Below are 18,772 nucleotides of genomic sequence, written 5' to 3' on the forward strand. Positions count from 1 at the left end.
TGACACAAAATGACCATCCGGGCTTAGGCATTGAAATTGAAAGTCTATCCCAATACCTGGTGTTAGCACTTGCCCAGCCCTGGTTAAACATATGTAAAGTTGCTTTTCTGACTAGGGTATTGAATTTATTACTTCATTTTCCAATTACCCATCCTCCCAAGGGTCACTGTGGTGTTGGAGCTCATCCCAGCTGATTTTGGGCTGAAATCCTGGACTGCTTCCCACCCAATGTACCTTAATAAATCCAAAATACCGTAATTGAAAATAAAAACGAAGTTCATTGATATTTTATATTGAAAACAATATGCGGTAATTTAATTTAGAAAATATTTCATGTATACATATTTTTAAATGTTAATTTGTGGTTAATAATTATTTAATTTTTGTTCAAACTATTCCAAAATTGTTGGCAAATTCTTGTTCCTGCAAGTTTTTACATACTGTTTTCCTGATAAAGTTAGCTCAATATGGATTATTTTATCTTAATTGTGTCCCTAGGCCCAGAGCTTACACATCCAAGTGTTGTGAAAACAGTGCTGACAGCTCTATCTTCAGTGGGCAGCGCTGGTGTCCAATACCCGCCAGTCAACTGGAACGCTATCTTGTCCCCTCTGATGAGACTCCGTTTTGGTGGGTTTTCGCCAGCTGGCAGGCCTGCACATATTAGCAATAGGTCTTTCAATGATACACCTTTTTTAAATTTTTGATCCCCGTGTTGGCAGGTGAGGAGGTTCAGCACGAGTGTGTGGTGTTGGCAACAACTCAAGCTCAGTTTTCCCCTAGTGCTTCGCTCTTTCTTGGCTCCTGGCTCTCATCGCCTCTGGTGTACAGTCTCAGCGTAAGTCTGTGCGCTTTTCAGGGTAAAAGAAGCTAGTGAACCCTCATACAATTTGTTTTTTTAGTTCCGAACCAGGGCCCTTTTGTATGAAAAGCTGTATTGGTGGATGAAGCATGTCCCTGAGGACAAGCTTCAGTTTCTGGTGGATACTTTAGGCTTACAGAGCTTTCAGGAGGACCAAGGAGCCCGTCAGCCCTGCCTCCATGGTGCCTTGCTTGCGGGGCTGGCTCAGGCTCTGGCTGCCCCCGCCTCCTCCAGTGCATGCTGGAGCATCCTGTGTTCCACCACCGAAAAGATCTTTGCCCTCCTGCCAAATCAAATCAAGGTACCCAGCCTCTTTCAAAAGCCACATTGAATGAAGTCATTATGCTTTGCCTCTCTTCTTTAGGACGGCGAAGCTGATTTATATGTGGGCGTGGCCAAATGTTTTTCTGAGATGTCTGATGAGGAGATTGACCGCATCGTGGGCGTCACTGAGGTATCAGATTGCTAAAATAAATCCTGGCAGGAGTTGTTGGTCTTTCGCCACTAGTCTCTACACCAGAAGGAGTGCTGCATAGGTTTACAGTCTGAATAGCAGTAGCCTCTCTGCAGCCTGTATTCAGTGTCTTACTCCTCCAACACCCTTGACTCGAATAGTCAAAGATCAATTGAAAACTGACTGCATCGAGTTCTTGAGAACTGCACTTGGAGAACCTGCAGGGGAGGTCCACACGACTGCAAAGTATTAACAGGGCTTGATTTTTGTTGTTTTCGGTAATCTCTTTTGTTTGTAGCCAAATTTTTATTCTCAATATTTCAAATGAGACCCAGAAAACATTTTGGCTGCTATTAATGAAGATACTGATTTTTGTAGGTATAAAAAGCAGGATGGGATATGGTTTGACTTTAACACCTGGCAACTGATAACAATTGGTCCCCTTATTAATGATTATTAAACACGAATACGATAACCCCTTAACGTTTCTGTAAAATTCGCCTGAAATCCAAATCTAAGGCCTACCCAAAGTACATCAAATGCAGTTCTTGAACCAATCGGAATAAATGGACAGTTTGTCTCATTTGAAAAGTAAAACTCTCAAGTTTTGTCCCAAACAGAAATAATCACTGTCACAATGTCTGTCGGCATTATCCAATGTTTTTTGAGTAAATATTTTACACGGTTGGATTCATTGGACTCTTGGAAATGCAACCACACCATATTTGCGAGGAATCGTGTTACAGGTAGAATTTCCAAGCACTTTTTGTTGAGCTATATTGAATTTATAGTTTTTGTATATCTTGTTTCAGACTGATAGGGAAGTTTTTGTGATGAGTATATTTTCTTTTTAAAACCCAAAGGTTTAAGCTTTCCAATGATATGTGGCATGACGTATGTCATTGACTGTTGAGATAGTGAAGACACGACTTGGTGTATCAACAGTCTGAAGTTATGTGGCACTTAATCACAGCAAGACAGACTATGTAGAATAAAAACAAAGACCATTGTCTTAACATGTTTATCTTCTTTACCAAATAAATGACACAATCAGTTATTTCGGCATTTTTCTTAGTTCTTGCAGTAAATTCAGTTTTGCTAATTAGACGTAGCAGTGTATCCAAAAAAACCTGTACAAAAATTGTTATACGGCGTCCACTATTTGAAATGGTCAAAAAAATGTTTAAAATGCAGGAGAAACGTACAAGTTGACAGGGATAGACTTTCTTCATCATGCTAAGAAAAACAACAGTACCCGGTTTCAATCACCTTCTGAATGAAAGGAATGCACTGCCAACTAGTAAATTAGAATGGATACACACCCACTTTAAAAAATCCAAACTCGAAAATAGGCCAACAATTTTGAGTTTAAAAACTACTACTACTCCTGTAACGTTGTACGAGCAAAATGCTGTGAAAATGTTTTTTTCTGACATTTTAGGCACAGATGGAAAAAAGCTGCTTTGTCTTGGCTTACCTGGCCTCTCAAGGCAGGATTCCCCTCCTAGCTTTAAATGACGTCATTGCCGGCGTGCTCAGCGCTTGGTCCAGCCAGCGGGTCGGCTGGATCCTCCTGCAAACCTTCTATCATTGTCGCCTGGCCACCGGTCCCAATACAGGTAAAATAAAAAAAGGATTTTTTTTTAATTTTTTTTTGGAAAGCGGCAAAGTGCCACGAGCTTTTGTGTTGCAGAAGTTTCCAAGCGAATCGAGTGGCTGCTGGAGTTGATGGGTCTCATCCGAAATGTTGCCTATGGTGCCAAAGCTGTCACATGTGGGAACACTAAAATGGTGTGTTGGACTTTTTTAACTTTTGCTTTGTTGATTTGTTGAGCCCCGATTTGACTTGGAATTTAACTCAAAGCTTTCCACCACTAGACGATGGCAAATAACTTTACAACCTCAAAAACTGCCGAGTACAGTGGCCCCTCTGCATACGAGATCAATTCGCTCCTGGATAAAGTTGGTACCTAGAATTTCTTGAACACCAAAACTGAAAACTATCCATTCCCAACCATCGTCCTGATCACTAAAAACTCAAAGAGTAAATAAATATAAAAATAGAGTAATAAGATAAATATCATGATATTAAATGTGCTGTACGGAATTTGGAACCTTTTTTTATTAGATTACATGATTTCCGGCCTTAATCATTTCAGCTTCTGTCACGCTCCTTATGTAGCGCGTGCAAGTATGTGGTTTTCTTGAACGCGCTTGAAAAAAAAATCTATTTTCTTTCATCGTTCTTTGAATTTGAGTTGGCGTTTAGACTGTACTTGAAACAATCCTTTTCTTTTTTTCACTAATTTAATCTTATACAAACAAAAAACTGTGGTGACAAGCATAAAGTCACTTTCCATCCCCGCTTTATAATGTGATTTTATTATTAAGTTATCATTGAGGAATTTGAGCATGTCTGTTGTAAAGAAATCTTAAGTTAAACAAGACTATAAACATTTACGTATTTTATATCTCTGTGTCTGCAGTGGTTACATTAATCGACAAATTTTCCATCATTGACCTTTTTTTAACCCTAATGTTGCGCTAGAATCTTCAGTAACCCGTTTTAAGGTTATAAAATATAATAACTGTTGTGTTTAAAAGCCATAAAATCAAATTACAATGGGGATATACAGTATATAGATGTATATAATGTTTTCTACGATGTAATATTAACTATTTTATATATATATATATATACCGCAGCCATATCCCCCTAATGGGAGGTGGCTAGAGTCATTTCTGACTCTTTTTTGGGAGATTGATACAGAGGAGGGGATTCCTGACAGGTGTTGGGAGTCATTAGGTGACCAAACTCCCCAAATCCAACCCCTGATGCTGAACGCCAAGCAGGGAGGCAAAGGGTACCAATATTTAAATCTTAGGTATGACTTGGCTTGAACCACAACTCACCCCCAAGGCCACCGAGCTGTATAAGAAATACATTATTAACTGTACTGAACAATAATTTTTGGCGGTCGTGACTTGGACCCCAGGTTAGAAGTTTGATCAGGTCTAACAAAGCCAGCCCGACCTGACTGAGCCGACTCAGTTTGAGGGACTGAGCCCAAAGTAAACTCGAATTTTCAAATTTTATTTGCGAGAAGGAAGGGTGATTTTGGCCGTCACCGTAAATAAGAACGAGAAGCCCCGCGCCGGCTTAACTTAATTGACATTTTATGCTTGAACGATTACGCATGGGTCAATATTTGACAACAGTTAGTGGTGCCAATTTCTAACACAAGATGAGGGTTAATAGTTGACAGGAAAATTTAATGGCCGGTCGTCAGTTTGACGGGTTGAATATTGGGCCGTGAACCACAGCAGCAGTATGTCTTGAGAGAGACAAAGAAGAACAATGGCGGTTGAAAAATACACAGAGACAGGAGTTCTTTAAATTGATATTGCATAAGTTTAGTTCACTATGTGTTATAAGGCAACTCTTTTTTTTTTTTTTTTGGGTGCACTACGGTCGCTCGTGCCCAGAACTACTCACAGCCTTGAAACGCTCAGTGAGAGAGAAGCATGGCCTAACCCGAACGTGGTTGACATTTTAGGCCCCTCTTAGGACAGAAATTGGGTCGAGCTAGGTTTCGAGCTCAACATCTAACCCGTAGCCACTTTACAGCCACTTGCTGTAAAACGCTCCTCAATAGCTGGAGCTTTGCACGTTTATAAGGTTTCCCTCTTTAAACACAGCTGAATATCATCCACGGCATTGCTCAGTTTATTCAAACCAAATTTGCTAATTATTCTGGCGTTTGTGGGACGGAAACTCTCAGACATGCAGGATTTGCAATTGGACATGGTTGGGCTGAATGAAAACAAACAACATTCTGTTGTGTCCAGGCGACAGACTTCCTGTTCCAGGTGTTTTCCGCAGCTGTGGTTTCCTGGGGCGAGGGATCTCTGCCCGTTCTGCTCGGGATCAGGGCCTGTTGGTTCCTTAAGAGTGTGGGCCGCCAGCCTACCCTCCTCTCACACGACCTGTACGGCACTGAGGCACTGACGGAGAGTGCCCTGTCGCGATGCCTGCTGGCTCTGCCCTGCAGCCTGCCCTTGCTTCTCCATGAGGATCCGTGGAGCTGCCATTCCACCAAGGTGATCGAAGCCCGCCCTGGCAATCTCAGCTCGGAAATGACGCGAGATGTTTGTGCGTTTACTAGGTCATCGATTGGCTTCTCTGCCTGATTGAAGGACCTGAAGAAAATCTGTCAGCGGCGACGGTGGACGTGGCAAGAGGTGAGAAAGTGCAAAGTGTTGGGTAAGAATTAGATTGTGGTTGTGAGCCAGTCTACTCTGATTCCTTTCAGCTGCTCTGCTGGCTTTGCGCTGCTCTACTGAGTTTAAGAAAAAGTCTGTGTGGACAAGAGCGTACGGTTGGTAATTGGCGGCAAACTGAGAGTTGATGAGGACCTGAAGATCATGAATGGCCTGCCTGATGAGTGAACCCTCAAATGGCTGTGATGTATTGGTGATGCCAAGTCTGAAGTTGCCTTTTTTATTACTTGATTAAATCCTCTTGATTTCTTACTAGCTTATTTCAGTGCCCCTTTAGTGACTGTCACACGGTTAGGGACGCTCCTCAAAGACAAGGCGGGATTTAGCATGTTGTTTTATTTCCCCTGCTTTCCTGGAAGCTCTGCACCCAGTCTGAGGAGAGACAGTGAGAACACTTGGACCAAGGTGGGATCTGTGGGCTCTGATGTGGTGGGGTTATCCACGTTTGTGCTTTTATCTCCGGGGAAACTGTCAGCCATATCAGCTCCCATCTATGAACTTAAAACCAATTTTGGATGTCCTTTGCAACTGATGGCTGCCATCTATTTAGGATTGGACTCGATTAGGTGGGATGATGGAAGACCCCAATCCGAAGCCAAAGGTTTAGCGGAAGCTAGAATCGCAAGGCACATACCATGCAAGCCTTTTATAGGGGTAAAATCCTTCAAGGTATCATTGCAAAGCGCTGCCCACAAACCAGGAGATCTGCTTCGATGTTTAATTGGTACCATGGGTTTTTGAAACGTTCGTTTGTGGCCCATTACGACAGATTTTAATATTTGCCTTATTTGATGAAACAAAGTTCAAGGCCTGAAATAATTCCGTAAATCCTTCAAACATAAATTGTTGGCTGCTTGTTTGATTTTCGCAATGCATTTCGTCCATCCTGGTTGTGCTAAGGGACATGGTCTCCAAATTTAAGTGAAACTGATGACGGGTGCATTTTTTTCTTGAAACTTAAAATGCTGTTTCAAATTAAATGGATCCGTCTTATTTTGAAATTCATATTTCTTAATCGTGTTGAGAAATGTGTTTCTGAGTGGTGGGACTGCCAGCCTTCTGTGATGACGCTTAGGGTGTCATGCTAGGATCCATAGGATGGTTCCATAGCATGCCCGCAGAGGGGGCATCCATCTTAATTCCCTTCTCATGGAGGTACCTGGGCTAAAAAGTACAAGTGAATCGTCTTAATGTGTAGGGGTTCAGTATACCTAAAATGTTCCAAAGGAAGAAATGCATGCACACCACCAATTTGCTTTGAACTTAGTCCAACCGTATAAGCAGTTTGAAGTTATCCAATACCCAAAGAAAAGCTGCTTTCCAGTCTAATCAGACTATCAATGCTCTCAACATCCTGTCAGATTTCAGATAATGCGTAGTAGATAGAAATCTGGCCTCTCAAGCTGGTCAGCGAGTTGTCCTTTCACCTTGTCCAAAAGTGGCATTGCTGACAATAGTCAGTTATACGATCCAAGTTATAAGCTAACCTTTATTTTTTAATGTTTTTACTTTTGTTTATTCAAGCCCAACATGTAATAATAAGTTTTAGTACGAAATAAAATTGGGCAAGCACAGACTCAAATCAGATCAGTATTTTTTTAATGGAACATTGTAGGAGAAACGGTGCAAGTGAGTACAAATAACATTTAACATACAAACAAATACATTAACAAATATTGCACTAGACCAATTTTTTTTATCTTGGAAATAAAAGCAGAAACGGATTTTTTCCATATGTTGTAAAGTGCATGCATTAATGCTTGTTTTGGCTCGTCGAATAAATACATGTGAAAGATGAGTTCAATAATATACCATGTGCAGTATAGAGTGTAGCCATCACTCATACACGTTCATGGACAACGTTCTTTTTGATGTGATTTTCTGGGTTTGGTGTTTCCCTTTTCCGTTTTGAGAGAAAGGTTGCCAACTTTCTGTGAGCCAGTGCCATCAACATAGTTACTTTTGACAAATCATTTTTGAAAGATAAGAATAGATATTTTACAGAAAATACAGTGGAATTTTGTGAACTGAGAATAAAACAAGCCGCTCGTCAAGGTTAGAAAATGGGATTTGTGACCTTATTCTTGAAAAAATGTTATTGGAAAATTACAAGTGTTCTTCTGATCAAACATGTCTACAATGTTGTCAGACTGCCTAGTTTTCTCTCCAAAATTGGAATGTGCCGGATGTTGGCATTTTTTATCTTAGGAATGGTGAAGGCCTGCAGTAGAGGTAAGATCTTAAGCCTGAGTAGGGCCTAAAATGTCAATCATTATATTCGGGTTTGCGCCGGGCTTCTTTCTTGCTGACTTTTTTTTATTCACCTGTCATTGTTCTTGTTTCTTTGTTGTGCCGTGAAGCATCCACCAAGTGCAGCAATGCCGGCTGAGCTGCACAAGAGGGGGACTGAATCCATCGTGCGATTCCTTCACCGTGTGACACAAACATGACGGCTGGATTATATTTGTTAGCGAGAAAAAAGCCTGGCCACAATTACAATATGAAAATTTTGGTCTTCAGACTCGGTCCCTTCAAATCAAGTTAAATGTTTGTGGTCGACCTTTAATATGAACCCGGACGGATTTTCTTAAGCCCCATCTTACCTCTAGCCTGCAGACAGTGCAGGAAAATGAAGCCCACAATTCAGACATTGCGCGGCGGCACAATGGTGATGAGGCTACGGCCGTCGAGCAGCGCCAAGAGCGGATACACTTTTCGTTTGAACTGGGCGCTAAAGGTGAAAATGTGTGTCCTACTTAGGGCGTCGTAGAAGGACAACTGTCCTTCCTCGTAGTCCAGGTAGACCCCCAGCCGCTTCGGTACCAGACAAGCCGGTAGCGGCGTCTCTGGCTCGGTGCATGCGTAAAAGCGGCGTGGCCCTCGCCACAGGCACCAGTAGCCGCTGGTTGGCTTCATGGCGAAGCGGCCGTGCCGTGGAGAATTGGCTGAGGCCAACCCCACGCACCAGGAGCTGTTGTTGGCCAGTTCCAGCTCCCAGTAGTGCCGACCAGTCACGTAGCCCTCCCAGGCCAGCACGCAGGGCCGATCGTCAAAGCGTTGTGAGCTGTACGGTGCGTTTTCCGGCATCGAACCTTCACGGACGCTGCGCCCGTCCTCAGACAGGCTGAGCCATGGGTGGTTGGTTTTTGGGTCCAGGATAACATCCGCTGTCATGGACAGTACAAGAGTCAAGCTCATTTGAGGGGTTGTACATCTTTTTAACGGCCAAATTCAAGCACTTTTTAAGAACTTTCAAAGCCAATTTTCCAATTCATTCAGTAATCTGGTGTGAATCCTGTATTTTGCAGAGCCACCTACATATCTGCAAACTATACATGCGACTTTTGCCTGTTCATTTATCAATTTTTGAGACTAATCCCCTTATAGGTGTCGAGTAAAATGGTGATATTATGTAGCTTAAATTTTCAGTTGCAGGAAGTTTTTCCCATTACAATTTACCACTGAGAAATGCCATCTTAACTTTTTCCATGGCCCGCAATAAATGTCCATAATTGATACGTAATCCTTGCACTAATACACATTTCACAGTGCCCTGTTTAGGTGAAGCATACATCCGTCCACATGGGCACGATCCATAGGGGACAATAATACTTCATAGGGCAACGCCATACAAACTAATGTGAGCTGCTGTAAATCACGAGGGAAGAAATTCAATTCATTTTTAAACAGACTTGTTGATAAGTGTAACAATTTCAAGCACGTCACCCAAAAGGCAAGCAGTTTTACAATCCTTGAAAATTCAACATTAAAATTCAATCATTTTCAAGGATTTTAAGCACCCTGACAAACCCTGTCATTTGAAGGTAGTGTATTTTCTAGGCCATACGGCTCACTTAAGAAGCCCACTTTGTCAAGAAATACGGTGAGCCTCACATACTGCAGACTACGGTAGAGAAAGTTGGAAATCATACTATGATTATAGGTATGCATTACCATACAAGGCTCGATGGTATGCTAGTAATAAACATCACTGACCTAAATCACAAAACACTGCAATGGGAATAGAATCTAAATAGTTGCGGTGAAAGCGCGGACACTTTACCACTAGACCACCACTGGTGCAGATGACATGTGAAAAGGCATTAGAGCTCATCTTATTAGCCCAATATTTTGCTGTGACAGAAACACTGATTTGCATAGTCCACTCCAATAATTTAACTTCTTACAATTTCTTCAACAATTGTCACAGAATGAAGAAGAAAAGCTCTTTCACGCAATATTAAACCACAACTCTGTTGAAGTACAGGGGAAGTGCACTGATTTGGCCTTGGTTAAAAAATAAAATGGCAAACACTACTTTATAACATCAGCCCACATTGACCCCTTTAGGTTGTTTTGGATAACTTGCTCACTTTGCCCTTCCGTTTATTTGCCAACCGTAATTTTTATTGTTGGCCCACTTTGACTCTTGGCAAACATGCGTGCGATGACCTTACCTTGGGCATTGAGAATCCAACTCCAAACTGCAAACGAAACAAATCACACATTGTTGTGAGTTCACGACCCCAAATCATAAATGCATGGCGCGATGTCGTTAAACCTGCTCAATAAAAACCGACCTGAGTTGGGGATGTATCTTGAAGTTCCTCCTTCCCATGTGCGCTGCTTTGCCGCCAACCACAACTGTGGCATGGTCGCCTGGAACAAAAAAAAAGTACAAAATCCTTGACCCAAACCAGCAACAAAAATGCCTGGATGAATCACAGCAAAGCTCAAAGTACCACTCTAAAGCATTAATCCAAATATGAATTGAAGACCTCAAATTGGATTGGCTTTGGCATGCTTTATTGTGGCCGAGAATAAAACCATAAAGAAAAGCGTTAACACCATCAAGACCGCTTAAATTCACTGTCACAGCTTTTTTTTCTAAAACAAATCTTTAAAGAAGGTAAAGAATCAAGTATTATACATCGGTTTTATCTTAAAGTGACGAGCATTCAGGGGAGGCAGTGCCTCACCTGTCATCGTGGAAATATGAAATAAAACATTAATTGGTTGTGTTCATTTAGTTTTATAGTTCTTATTTATTACTTTTGCAGTTTTGGGATTATCTATTTTAAAAATGGTCTCACTCCATGGCAGAGGGCGATGGTGAGACCAAACAATAGGACTTGTGAGAGTACCGGTAATAGCAAGATAAAGTCAAGCTATCCAGTAAAACATTTTATTCGAGTTGCATAGACTTTTTACTTTATTTTATTAAATCAATTATTACATACCATTGAGGTTTTTATTCAAAAGAGCAGCACTTAGACTTTATTTCTAAGTTAAGGTAAACCAAAAAAAACTTTTTCCTATGTTGCAGTTTATATATTGCTTTTTGCTCTGCCAATCAAATGAAAGACGTAGGTTCATGTATTTCTTAATCCGACCGTTCCACAGTCCACATCCTGAACCACACATATTTTATGTTTACGTAAGAAAAAGAAATGCTTACACCTGGTATCATTTTATTCAATTAAACATGTAGAACTGTTTGGTGTCTGGCGTCAGTTTTATTGTGAAGAAATTCCAAAACGTTCAAATTCGGGTGCGTTGTCTGAAGTGTCCTTAAAGAGTTGAAAGTCGAGTATGTTCTCCATTAAGTATGAGTTAAAAATGCCCAACTGAGTTTAAAAAGCACTTATTCTTTATAAGTATAATGGCCTGGCAGTGTACTCTACTTGTGTGTGGTTATTATAGCCTTGGTTTGTCGAAAAAATGCCAGGGAGCCATTAGGGAGTACCAAAGAGCCGCTTGTACAAAATCTTTATCAATTTTGTTGGTATTTATTGGGGGTGCCATGACACGAAAACTAGCTAAAGACACTCCTAGAAGCCTAAACTGCTATTGTGTAAATTTTCACGAAAATCGGTTCAGCCGTTTCAGAGCCTATAAACCACGTCCAAACGCACACAAAATGAGATTTATATACAAGTTTAGATTAAATTTCCCACGGCACCCATCTGCTTTTATCAAAGCTGTTTGGGACGGAACACATTAGGTAAAAGGAATGGGGGTGTGCCAGAGAGCGACACCATGCACATTCCTGCAGTTTTTATTGTTGGTTTTATTTGTTAGTGTAGCATGAAAATGGTGACAGAGCACAAACGCCAACCCAAATCCCATGAAAGACAAAAGTTTGATCGAGTGTGTCTAAGAAATGCATGTACTTGCACGTGCATCATAAACTGACAGGCTGCATTGATGACGCGAGCCAAGAAATGGCAGCAGCAAGTAAAACTGTTCCAAATTCCAAACAGCTCCTTTAAGTATAAATAAAGATGCATCAGAGTGATATGGTTTCCTTGCTCCTTAAAGACTTTTGGTTTTCATTCGTATGTGCTTTACCAAAACTGTGGTATGTTTTTAAAATCAAACAAGAAACGTTTGGTTACTTGAAAGCTGATTCGCTAGTTTGCATTTCCAAAGTGAGCGTGTCAAAGACAAATGTGTTTTGGTTATCAGCACACGTGCTCTTATATAAAAAGGAGCTGACTCATTTATTGCGCCACGCTGGCATTACACACACACACCTTATCACCCTACTTACCTCAATGACCGCAAGGCAGATTCTACCATTTACAACCTTATTGCACCCTAACAGCCTGACCTTGTTTTGGGGGAGTTTTTCTTTAATATCCTGGCTGGCGACTGTCTTACCGCACTGTCCTCTTTGAGGAGTGACCATGTAATGAACTCAAGCAAGGGCAACAGGTTGAGCAGACGCTTCTTCTTCAGGCCCAGCAAACGCAGGGCTTTGCCCAGCTGCTCACTCGGCACACCGCAGTCCTGAAAATACATTTTTACTTAAATATGTTTCATTATCACAAAGTCAGGAGTGTCATTTGAGGTGTCCTTAAAAAGTTAAAAGTAGAATGTTTTCTCTATGAGTGTAAACAAGACTGCAGGAGGCTTCTGTGCTCACTTTAATATTGTCAATTTAAAGAAGCCATCAGAATCTCCTCAACTCACATGAATATGGTAGGCAAAGTGCTTCCTCACCTCGGAAATCTTCTGCACTTCTTTGGCCCATTCTGTGACCTTGCATTGAATGTCATCGGCGCTTCCTGAGATCTTCTGGGCTTCTTGGGTCTCAGCCGCCTCCAGAACCTGAGGACCCAGTAGGCAGCAACTGAGATTGTAGCGTTCAATGACAAATTTTGGTTATTTACAGATCATTGGTTATTTACAGTGCAAATACAGATTAAATGATATGAACAAATAGGTGCTGTTTAGGTCAGTGCAAATTTGAATTTAGTATTGTGAGAGCTTTGGGGGAGAAGCTGTCTCTGAGTCTATTTGTTTTGGCTCAAGTAGGTCGGTATCGCCTACCAGATGGTAGCAGGCAGAACAAATGGAAACCGGGTGAATGATGTCCTTTATGATGCATTTTGCTCTGTTCAGACATCTGGTATGGTAAATGTCATGTAAGGAAGGCCCCGGTTTGCCAATGATCTTTTGTGCAGTATCTGTCACTTGGTGGAGTTCGCTGGAAATGGTCATTTCTTGCAGATCACCTAGGTTTACCAGATCAGTGCGAGAATATCTCAAATAAATGCTTGCGTGACATGATACAAACATTTAAAATAGCCCCAAAAATACAAAAACCTGCACTGTTAGCTGTTAGCCATTGCATCCTGTCGCACTACCATTTTGTAAACGTGCAGTGTCTAAATCATGCTACTAGAACATTTTTTTCACAAAATGATTGCGGCATTTCAACAAAAAAAAAAAAATCTAGTCAAAATGATGACCCAATCAACCATCAAAAACAAGTTGAACGTCCCAAATCTGTGATTTCAAGAATATTTCATCTACACAAAAGTACAAAGTCAATCAAGTAGCCTAGGAAGGCTGGTTGTCCACAGAAGACAAATGCAAGAGAGGACAGATTCCTGCGGAGGATGCCAATGGGCAATTTTTGCCACAATGAAGCTTTAACCGCTCACCAGTTCAGTGCTAAACATTGTAAGGATCTGTTTCGCTATTTAAGAGCATTCAGACTGAAGGCCCACACTGGAGTGACCAAATCTCTTATTGGCAAACAAACAAAAAATAAAAAATCTAGACTGAGCTTTTCTGAGGAGTATGTTGTGTGGACAGAAGAGTACTGATACAGAGTTCACTTCAGTGATAGGAAGCATTATGTTCGGCGACATATTGGATAAAGACTAAACCCACAATGTGTAAAAAAATCAGTAAAAGGGGGAGGTGGATGTGTCATGGTTTAGGGCATGTTTTCTGCAGCAGGAGTTGGGCCTCTTGAAAACCCACATGGCTGAGTGAATGCAAATGTGTATCAGAACCTTCTTCAACAGCACATGGTTCCTTAATTGCATTCATCGCCCAATAAGCCTGCAGTCTTCATGCAGGACCATGATCCATGTCACACAGCAAAACGAGCAAAGAATTTCCTTGAAGGTGATATATTGAAATAATGGCATCGCCTGCCCGGAGTCCTGATCTAAACCCAATAGAGAATTTCTGGAAGATCCTTGGTGACAAAGTTATGGTCAAGAAACCCACTACAATATATGAGCTGTGGAGGAGGCTGGAAGAAGAATGGACCAGAATCACAACAGAGCAGTGTGCTGAAGTCATTCACTGCAGAGGCCTGTACACTTTTTACTAATTGTTGACTGTATTAACCTTCAAAAATATTTTTCCATTGGATCCGTGTGTTCTCTAATTTTGATCAGCACGTTTTATGAAAAACAAATATATTTTGTGAAATGCCTTTTAGTCACTTTGTAAAAAAGGTTGTAGTCCCATGATTTAGACGCAATATATATATATGAATATATATATATATATATATATATATATGTATATATATATATATATATATTGTACTTTCAATAGAAAATGTTATGTGTGTGTCATGTTTGTCCTCCTACAGAAAACATATTTTCCATTATCAAACATTTTTGAAAAAATGCCAGGGAGCCACTGGGGAGCGCCAGAGTCGCTTGTAGCACACTCCCAGGAAGACGTTGCCGGGCGAAAAGACAGACCTTGTCCACATGGCGCAGTTCATTGGCCCATTCCAAGATGAGTTTACGGCTCTCTTCCAAACCGCGTTCGGTACGCGAATCGGGCTTTTCAGCCTTGCTGCACTCCGCCTTAGGTTCAGATTCCGATTGCTGGAAAAGAAAAGTATTTAAATAGGCTGTGCTGGGAGCGTTTCTTCTCCACAAGGGTGACAAATGGGTGGCATAAGATGTTCAAGAACCAAACCTAATACAGTTATACCTTAACAAACGAGCTACTCTTTTTTTGATCTTGCCCGACAGAAATTCCAAGTTACGATAATTTCCAGATCCTACCACTAGGGACCGCTCGAGACGGCACACCGCCAGCTCCAGCTCATCCCAGATAGCACGCGCATTTTGCAATACAGACCTCATCCCGCGCGCTTGTGTTGTACTTAATTTTTTATCGCATTACATCTCTCGTGATCACGAGCCGCCGCTGTGTCGTGAGATTGTGCAAAATTATCAATAACAAAGAAAAGTAATAATTATTTAACTAACCATTAATGATAAAGAATTGGAATCTAAAAAGTACAAAGTCTATTTTAGGGGGGAAAACTTGTCATTTGTTGTATTATTTAGTCTTTTTTTTTGTACCAACATATCTTTTCCTATGTTCCTGCTTGGAGCCTTTGCTCGAAAAGTGCTAGTCTACAAGTGATTCTAAGATCCAAGAAGAAATCTGCAGGTTCAAAAGCGTTTTCCTTTAGGGCACCAGTGCTCTACACTCGGAGATACGATCTGCCACCTCAGTGGAAGTTTTCGAATCGGTACTTGATACGCACTTATATTCTATAGCTTATGAGTTGAACTCATACTCTTGTTTTCTTGTCCCTGAGGAAGAAGGTTGAGTCTGGTTGTTGCTTGGTGCAGGTCACAGTGTCGGCACTTAGGCCTTATGTATGCCATCATCCATGCTGCATCCGTCTGGATTTTGGGCCGCATGGTCGATGGAGAAGGCTGGGATTTTCTCTCCTTTTTTGGGGGGACTGATCTTGCGGACTCCATGAAGGCTTGACAGGAAGGATCCGGTCCACTGGACAACCAGGCATCGTGATTGGCGTGCGAAAGGCTTCTTTGTGTCTTGTCTGTTGATGCCCATGCAACATCCATTGCAGTCTGGTCATCCTCGAGGGGGGATTACTACATGTGCAGCCCCTTTTTAAGGTTTCTTTATTTTCCTCATGCTAGGGTTTTTGAGTTTTTCCTTGCCCCATGTAGGTTTTAGATCAGTGGATGTTAATGAAGGTCTGTACAGCCCTTTGAGACGTTTTGTGATTAAGTGCTACACCAATAAACATGACTTGACCTGACTTACCAGGATCAATTTAGTCATATTTTGTCATGATCATAGTCAAGTCATGTTTATTTAGAAGGCCCTTGGATGCTAACGTTAGCATAGCGCTAAATCTCCTGCCCGCTGCTAAATAGCAGCTTGCACACCCCAAAGGAGCTTTTATCGTCGCCGGCGACTTTAATCGGGCATGTTTAAGGACTGTACTTCCCAAATCCATTTAACACGTGGACTGAGCAATTGGGGAAAAAACACTGGACCGTGTGTACAGTAAGATCAAAAATCTAGTTGGATCCGCCCATCTCTGTCTGTCCCTCACCCCCTCATACACCTCCCCTCCGGAGGAAAACAAAGCCTATACAACAAAGACAGTTAAAGCATCTTCTTTGTTCCTTTATCTCTTTGTTTTCCTTATCCTCACTGTAAAATGTGGAACTGGAGTGCCACGTCCAATTTTGTTGTCACAATATATCCCATGTTGTAACAATGACAATAAAGGTATATTTTATTCTATCACAGCTGTAACTTCAACAAGGATGCACATTTCTTATATAGCCTTTGTTCCATTTTAATAGGACTCCTCGGATTTTTCTAGTTTATTCATTCAAATTTGTGAAACTTGTTTCCCTGTTCCTATCCGCCATGGTATTTTTCAAATGGTTTCTTGCAAATTGCACTTATGTACGGCGAAAGTGCTGCTACCTTGCAAACCTGGTCCACTTGCTCTTTCCAATGTTGAATGAAGTGCACGCACTCCTGCAGGCTGCGCAGGTCTTTAAGGCTGTTCTGGCGAGGCTGCTGGTTCTGTGGACAATCCAAATGTCAGTGACCATCAAATGGGCCAGGAAATGGGATTAGAGTCCCTTCTAAACGCACTTGAGAGCGTCCGCTGCGTTTTCCACTGACAACGGGCCCGCTTGGGGCCGAGTTGTGGACCTGGACGTCCTCTTCGGGCAGATTCCAACGCACAACGCACACCGAGCTGCTCTGGTTGCAGTTGCGATCCTGCAGCTGGGGCGGCACTGCGATGCCTGATGAAGCAAAAATCGCACTAGGTTATCAGTGAAACGGTGCATTTCCGAAAGTGGTGACGGCAAAAACTAAATCCTTACCTTGCTCCTGTTTTAGAATGCCTTTCATCTCTTTCAGCGTTTCTTGGGTTCTACAAACAGCAAATTTAATATGCACTTATGTTAGTACTTGGTTATTTGTAATGTTAGATTATGCCTCTCAGATGTTTGATATAAGACCACAGATGGGAATTTTGCATTCACAAACGGGCTGGGATGACGTTTTAGGCCAGTTTAACAAGGGGAGTTACAAATTTTAAATCAAAAGCTTAACTTTAGTTATGTAACCTATAAGGCCACTCAAACAGAGGAATTTGGGCCCCCAGATATCGAATAGAAGACTTCAGCTGACCCGCTAGGTTGCTGTGACCTTCCTTGCTTAGCGTATTCCTATCTAAAAGCATGATTGCACACAGTTTGAACCTGTTAAAATTATTTGGTCGAAAATGTTTTTAAAAAATAATTCCCAGGACCAGATTATTGTTTTTATGCTTATCATGGTGGCTACCTTTATTTTATTAGCCTTTTTGGTCAGGATATTTATTTTAGTTAATAATTATACTGTAATTTAGGATTTTACTACATTTCTAACCTGTTTTTAATTTTTTGGGGGGGACATGAAAAATACCTGCCAGTAAAACAAAAAATGTTAACATATTTTTCTCTCCCTTTTTTCTTTAGCAAAATAAAAAAATAATGAAAATGAACAAAATTGTGTGCGAGATTTTTACCTTATTTAATTATTATTATTTTTTACAATGCTTCAACATACCCGTCAAACAAAATTTGTTCATTAAAAATTCTATACCACCCCATGGGCATGTAATTAGTATACAATGAGAAAAATAATACTTATCTACTGCCAATACTGATATGAATAATTGTTACATTACTCGGCTGGAAGAAAGCAAAGATACCGAATTGGGCAAATTCCATGACAGCATCATAGTCAAAATAATGAATAGCAGTTTAGTATAATAGTCAAAATAATGACCTGGCATCCTATGCGATCTGCTTTGCAGGTGTCTAAGATTAAAAACAGAATACAGTATACAGTCATAGTAGGCATAGGGAAGCAATGAGGTGAAAAAGCATAGACATGGATAAGAATTTAACATTTCAATCAGTTTTCATCATTGGGCCATCATCGGGGATGACGTTTGGTGAACATCCGCAGGAACGCGTTAGCCATAGTGACCAAAATCGTGTGATCAAATCACTGGAAACATTGGGCGCTAAATGGTTCTCGCAAAGTTCATGAACAAGTTCACTGCTATTTTTCATGCAATGTACCTTAGTTTTTATGGAAGCGTTGTTTATATAATGGAGGTAGCACAATTGCCCCCCCAAAAAACTAAACAAAAACAAAAATCACCCAAGTGAAAGTTCTACTTGAAATGCATCCTTCCACAAAAGTTAAGAAACTTAGCTAGGTTCAACTGTTGCTTCCTATGATTCAAGCGTTCTTCAATATGTCCTATGCCCATAGAACTAAAGAACAAACTTCTGTAGGCCTTCTAAAATGAATCAAAATGGCAAAAATTAGCTGAGAAAATGTCTGGCATTGAATGAGTTAATATCTTATTTAACTTTAAATGTTTTGCCTTTTCCTATGTTAGTCCCAACAGTAGAAAAATAAAACGTTTTCATTCATATCTCCTTGTAATCTGAATAAAAAAGTAAAACAACCGTCCTTAAAATCTGTACAACACGAGGGTTGTAGCTTACCTTTTTGTGAGATCGAGTCAAGGTGCAGCTCAGCGGCGGGAACAGTGT

General features: G+C 41.0%; 2 protein-coding genes across 4 annotated transcripts in view; one reads left to right on the forward strand and one right to left on the reverse strand.

Moving 5' to 3' along the window:
- The window catches only part of focad (focadhesin), a 33,011-nt gene extending 25,285 nt beyond the window's left edge, over positions 1 to 7,726 (forward strand). For all 3 annotated transcript variants that reach the window (XM_088347147.1, XM_088347149.1, XM_088347148.1), the window contains exons 36-44: positions 499 to 630; positions 723 to 838; positions 903 to 1,163; positions 1,227 to 1,316; positions 2,758 to 2,935; positions 3,010 to 3,107; positions 5,166 to 5,417; positions 5,483 to 5,558; positions 5,630 to 7,726. In XM_088347147.1, coding sequence (XP_088203273.1) covers positions 499 to 630; positions 723 to 838; positions 903 to 1,163; positions 1,227 to 1,316; positions 2,758 to 2,935; positions 3,010 to 3,107; positions 5,166 to 5,417; positions 5,483 to 5,558; positions 5,630 to 5,703 — 1,277 coding nt within the window. In that variant the 3' untranslated portion in view covers positions 5,704 to 7,726. The remainder of the gene's footprint in view (positions 1 to 498; positions 631 to 722; positions 839 to 902; positions 1,164 to 1,226; positions 1,317 to 2,757; positions 2,936 to 3,009; positions 3,108 to 5,165; positions 5,418 to 5,482; positions 5,559 to 5,629) is intronic.
- Positions 7,231 to 18,024, reverse strand: LOC148356573 (butyrophilin subfamily 3 member A1). The gene is made up of 10 exons (XM_088347150.1): positions 17,991 to 18,024; positions 17,039 to 17,088; positions 16,803 to 16,957; positions 16,629 to 16,730; positions 14,615 to 14,743; positions 12,603 to 12,710; positions 12,261 to 12,389; positions 10,178 to 10,256; positions 10,055 to 10,081; positions 7,231 to 8,764 (listed from the first exon to the last, which is right to left on the reverse strand). Exons 2-10 carry the CDS (start codon positions 17,064 to 17,066, stop codon positions 8,241 to 8,243), a joined length of 1,281 nt encoding a protein of 426 aa, XP_088203276.1. The 5' UTR covers positions 17,067 to 17,088; positions 17,991 to 18,024; the 3' UTR covers positions 7,231 to 8,240.
- Positions 18,025 to 18,772: the final 748 nt, after the last annotated feature.

Source organism: Urocampus carinirostris, chromosome 11, assembly GCF_059441175.1.
Source record: "Urocampus carinirostris isolate Australia breed hairy pipefish chromosome 11, RoL_Ucar_1.0, whole genome shotgun sequence".
Classification (NCBI taxonomy): Eukaryota; Metazoa; Chordata; class Actinopteri; order Syngnathiformes; family Syngnathidae; genus Urocampus; species Urocampus carinirostris.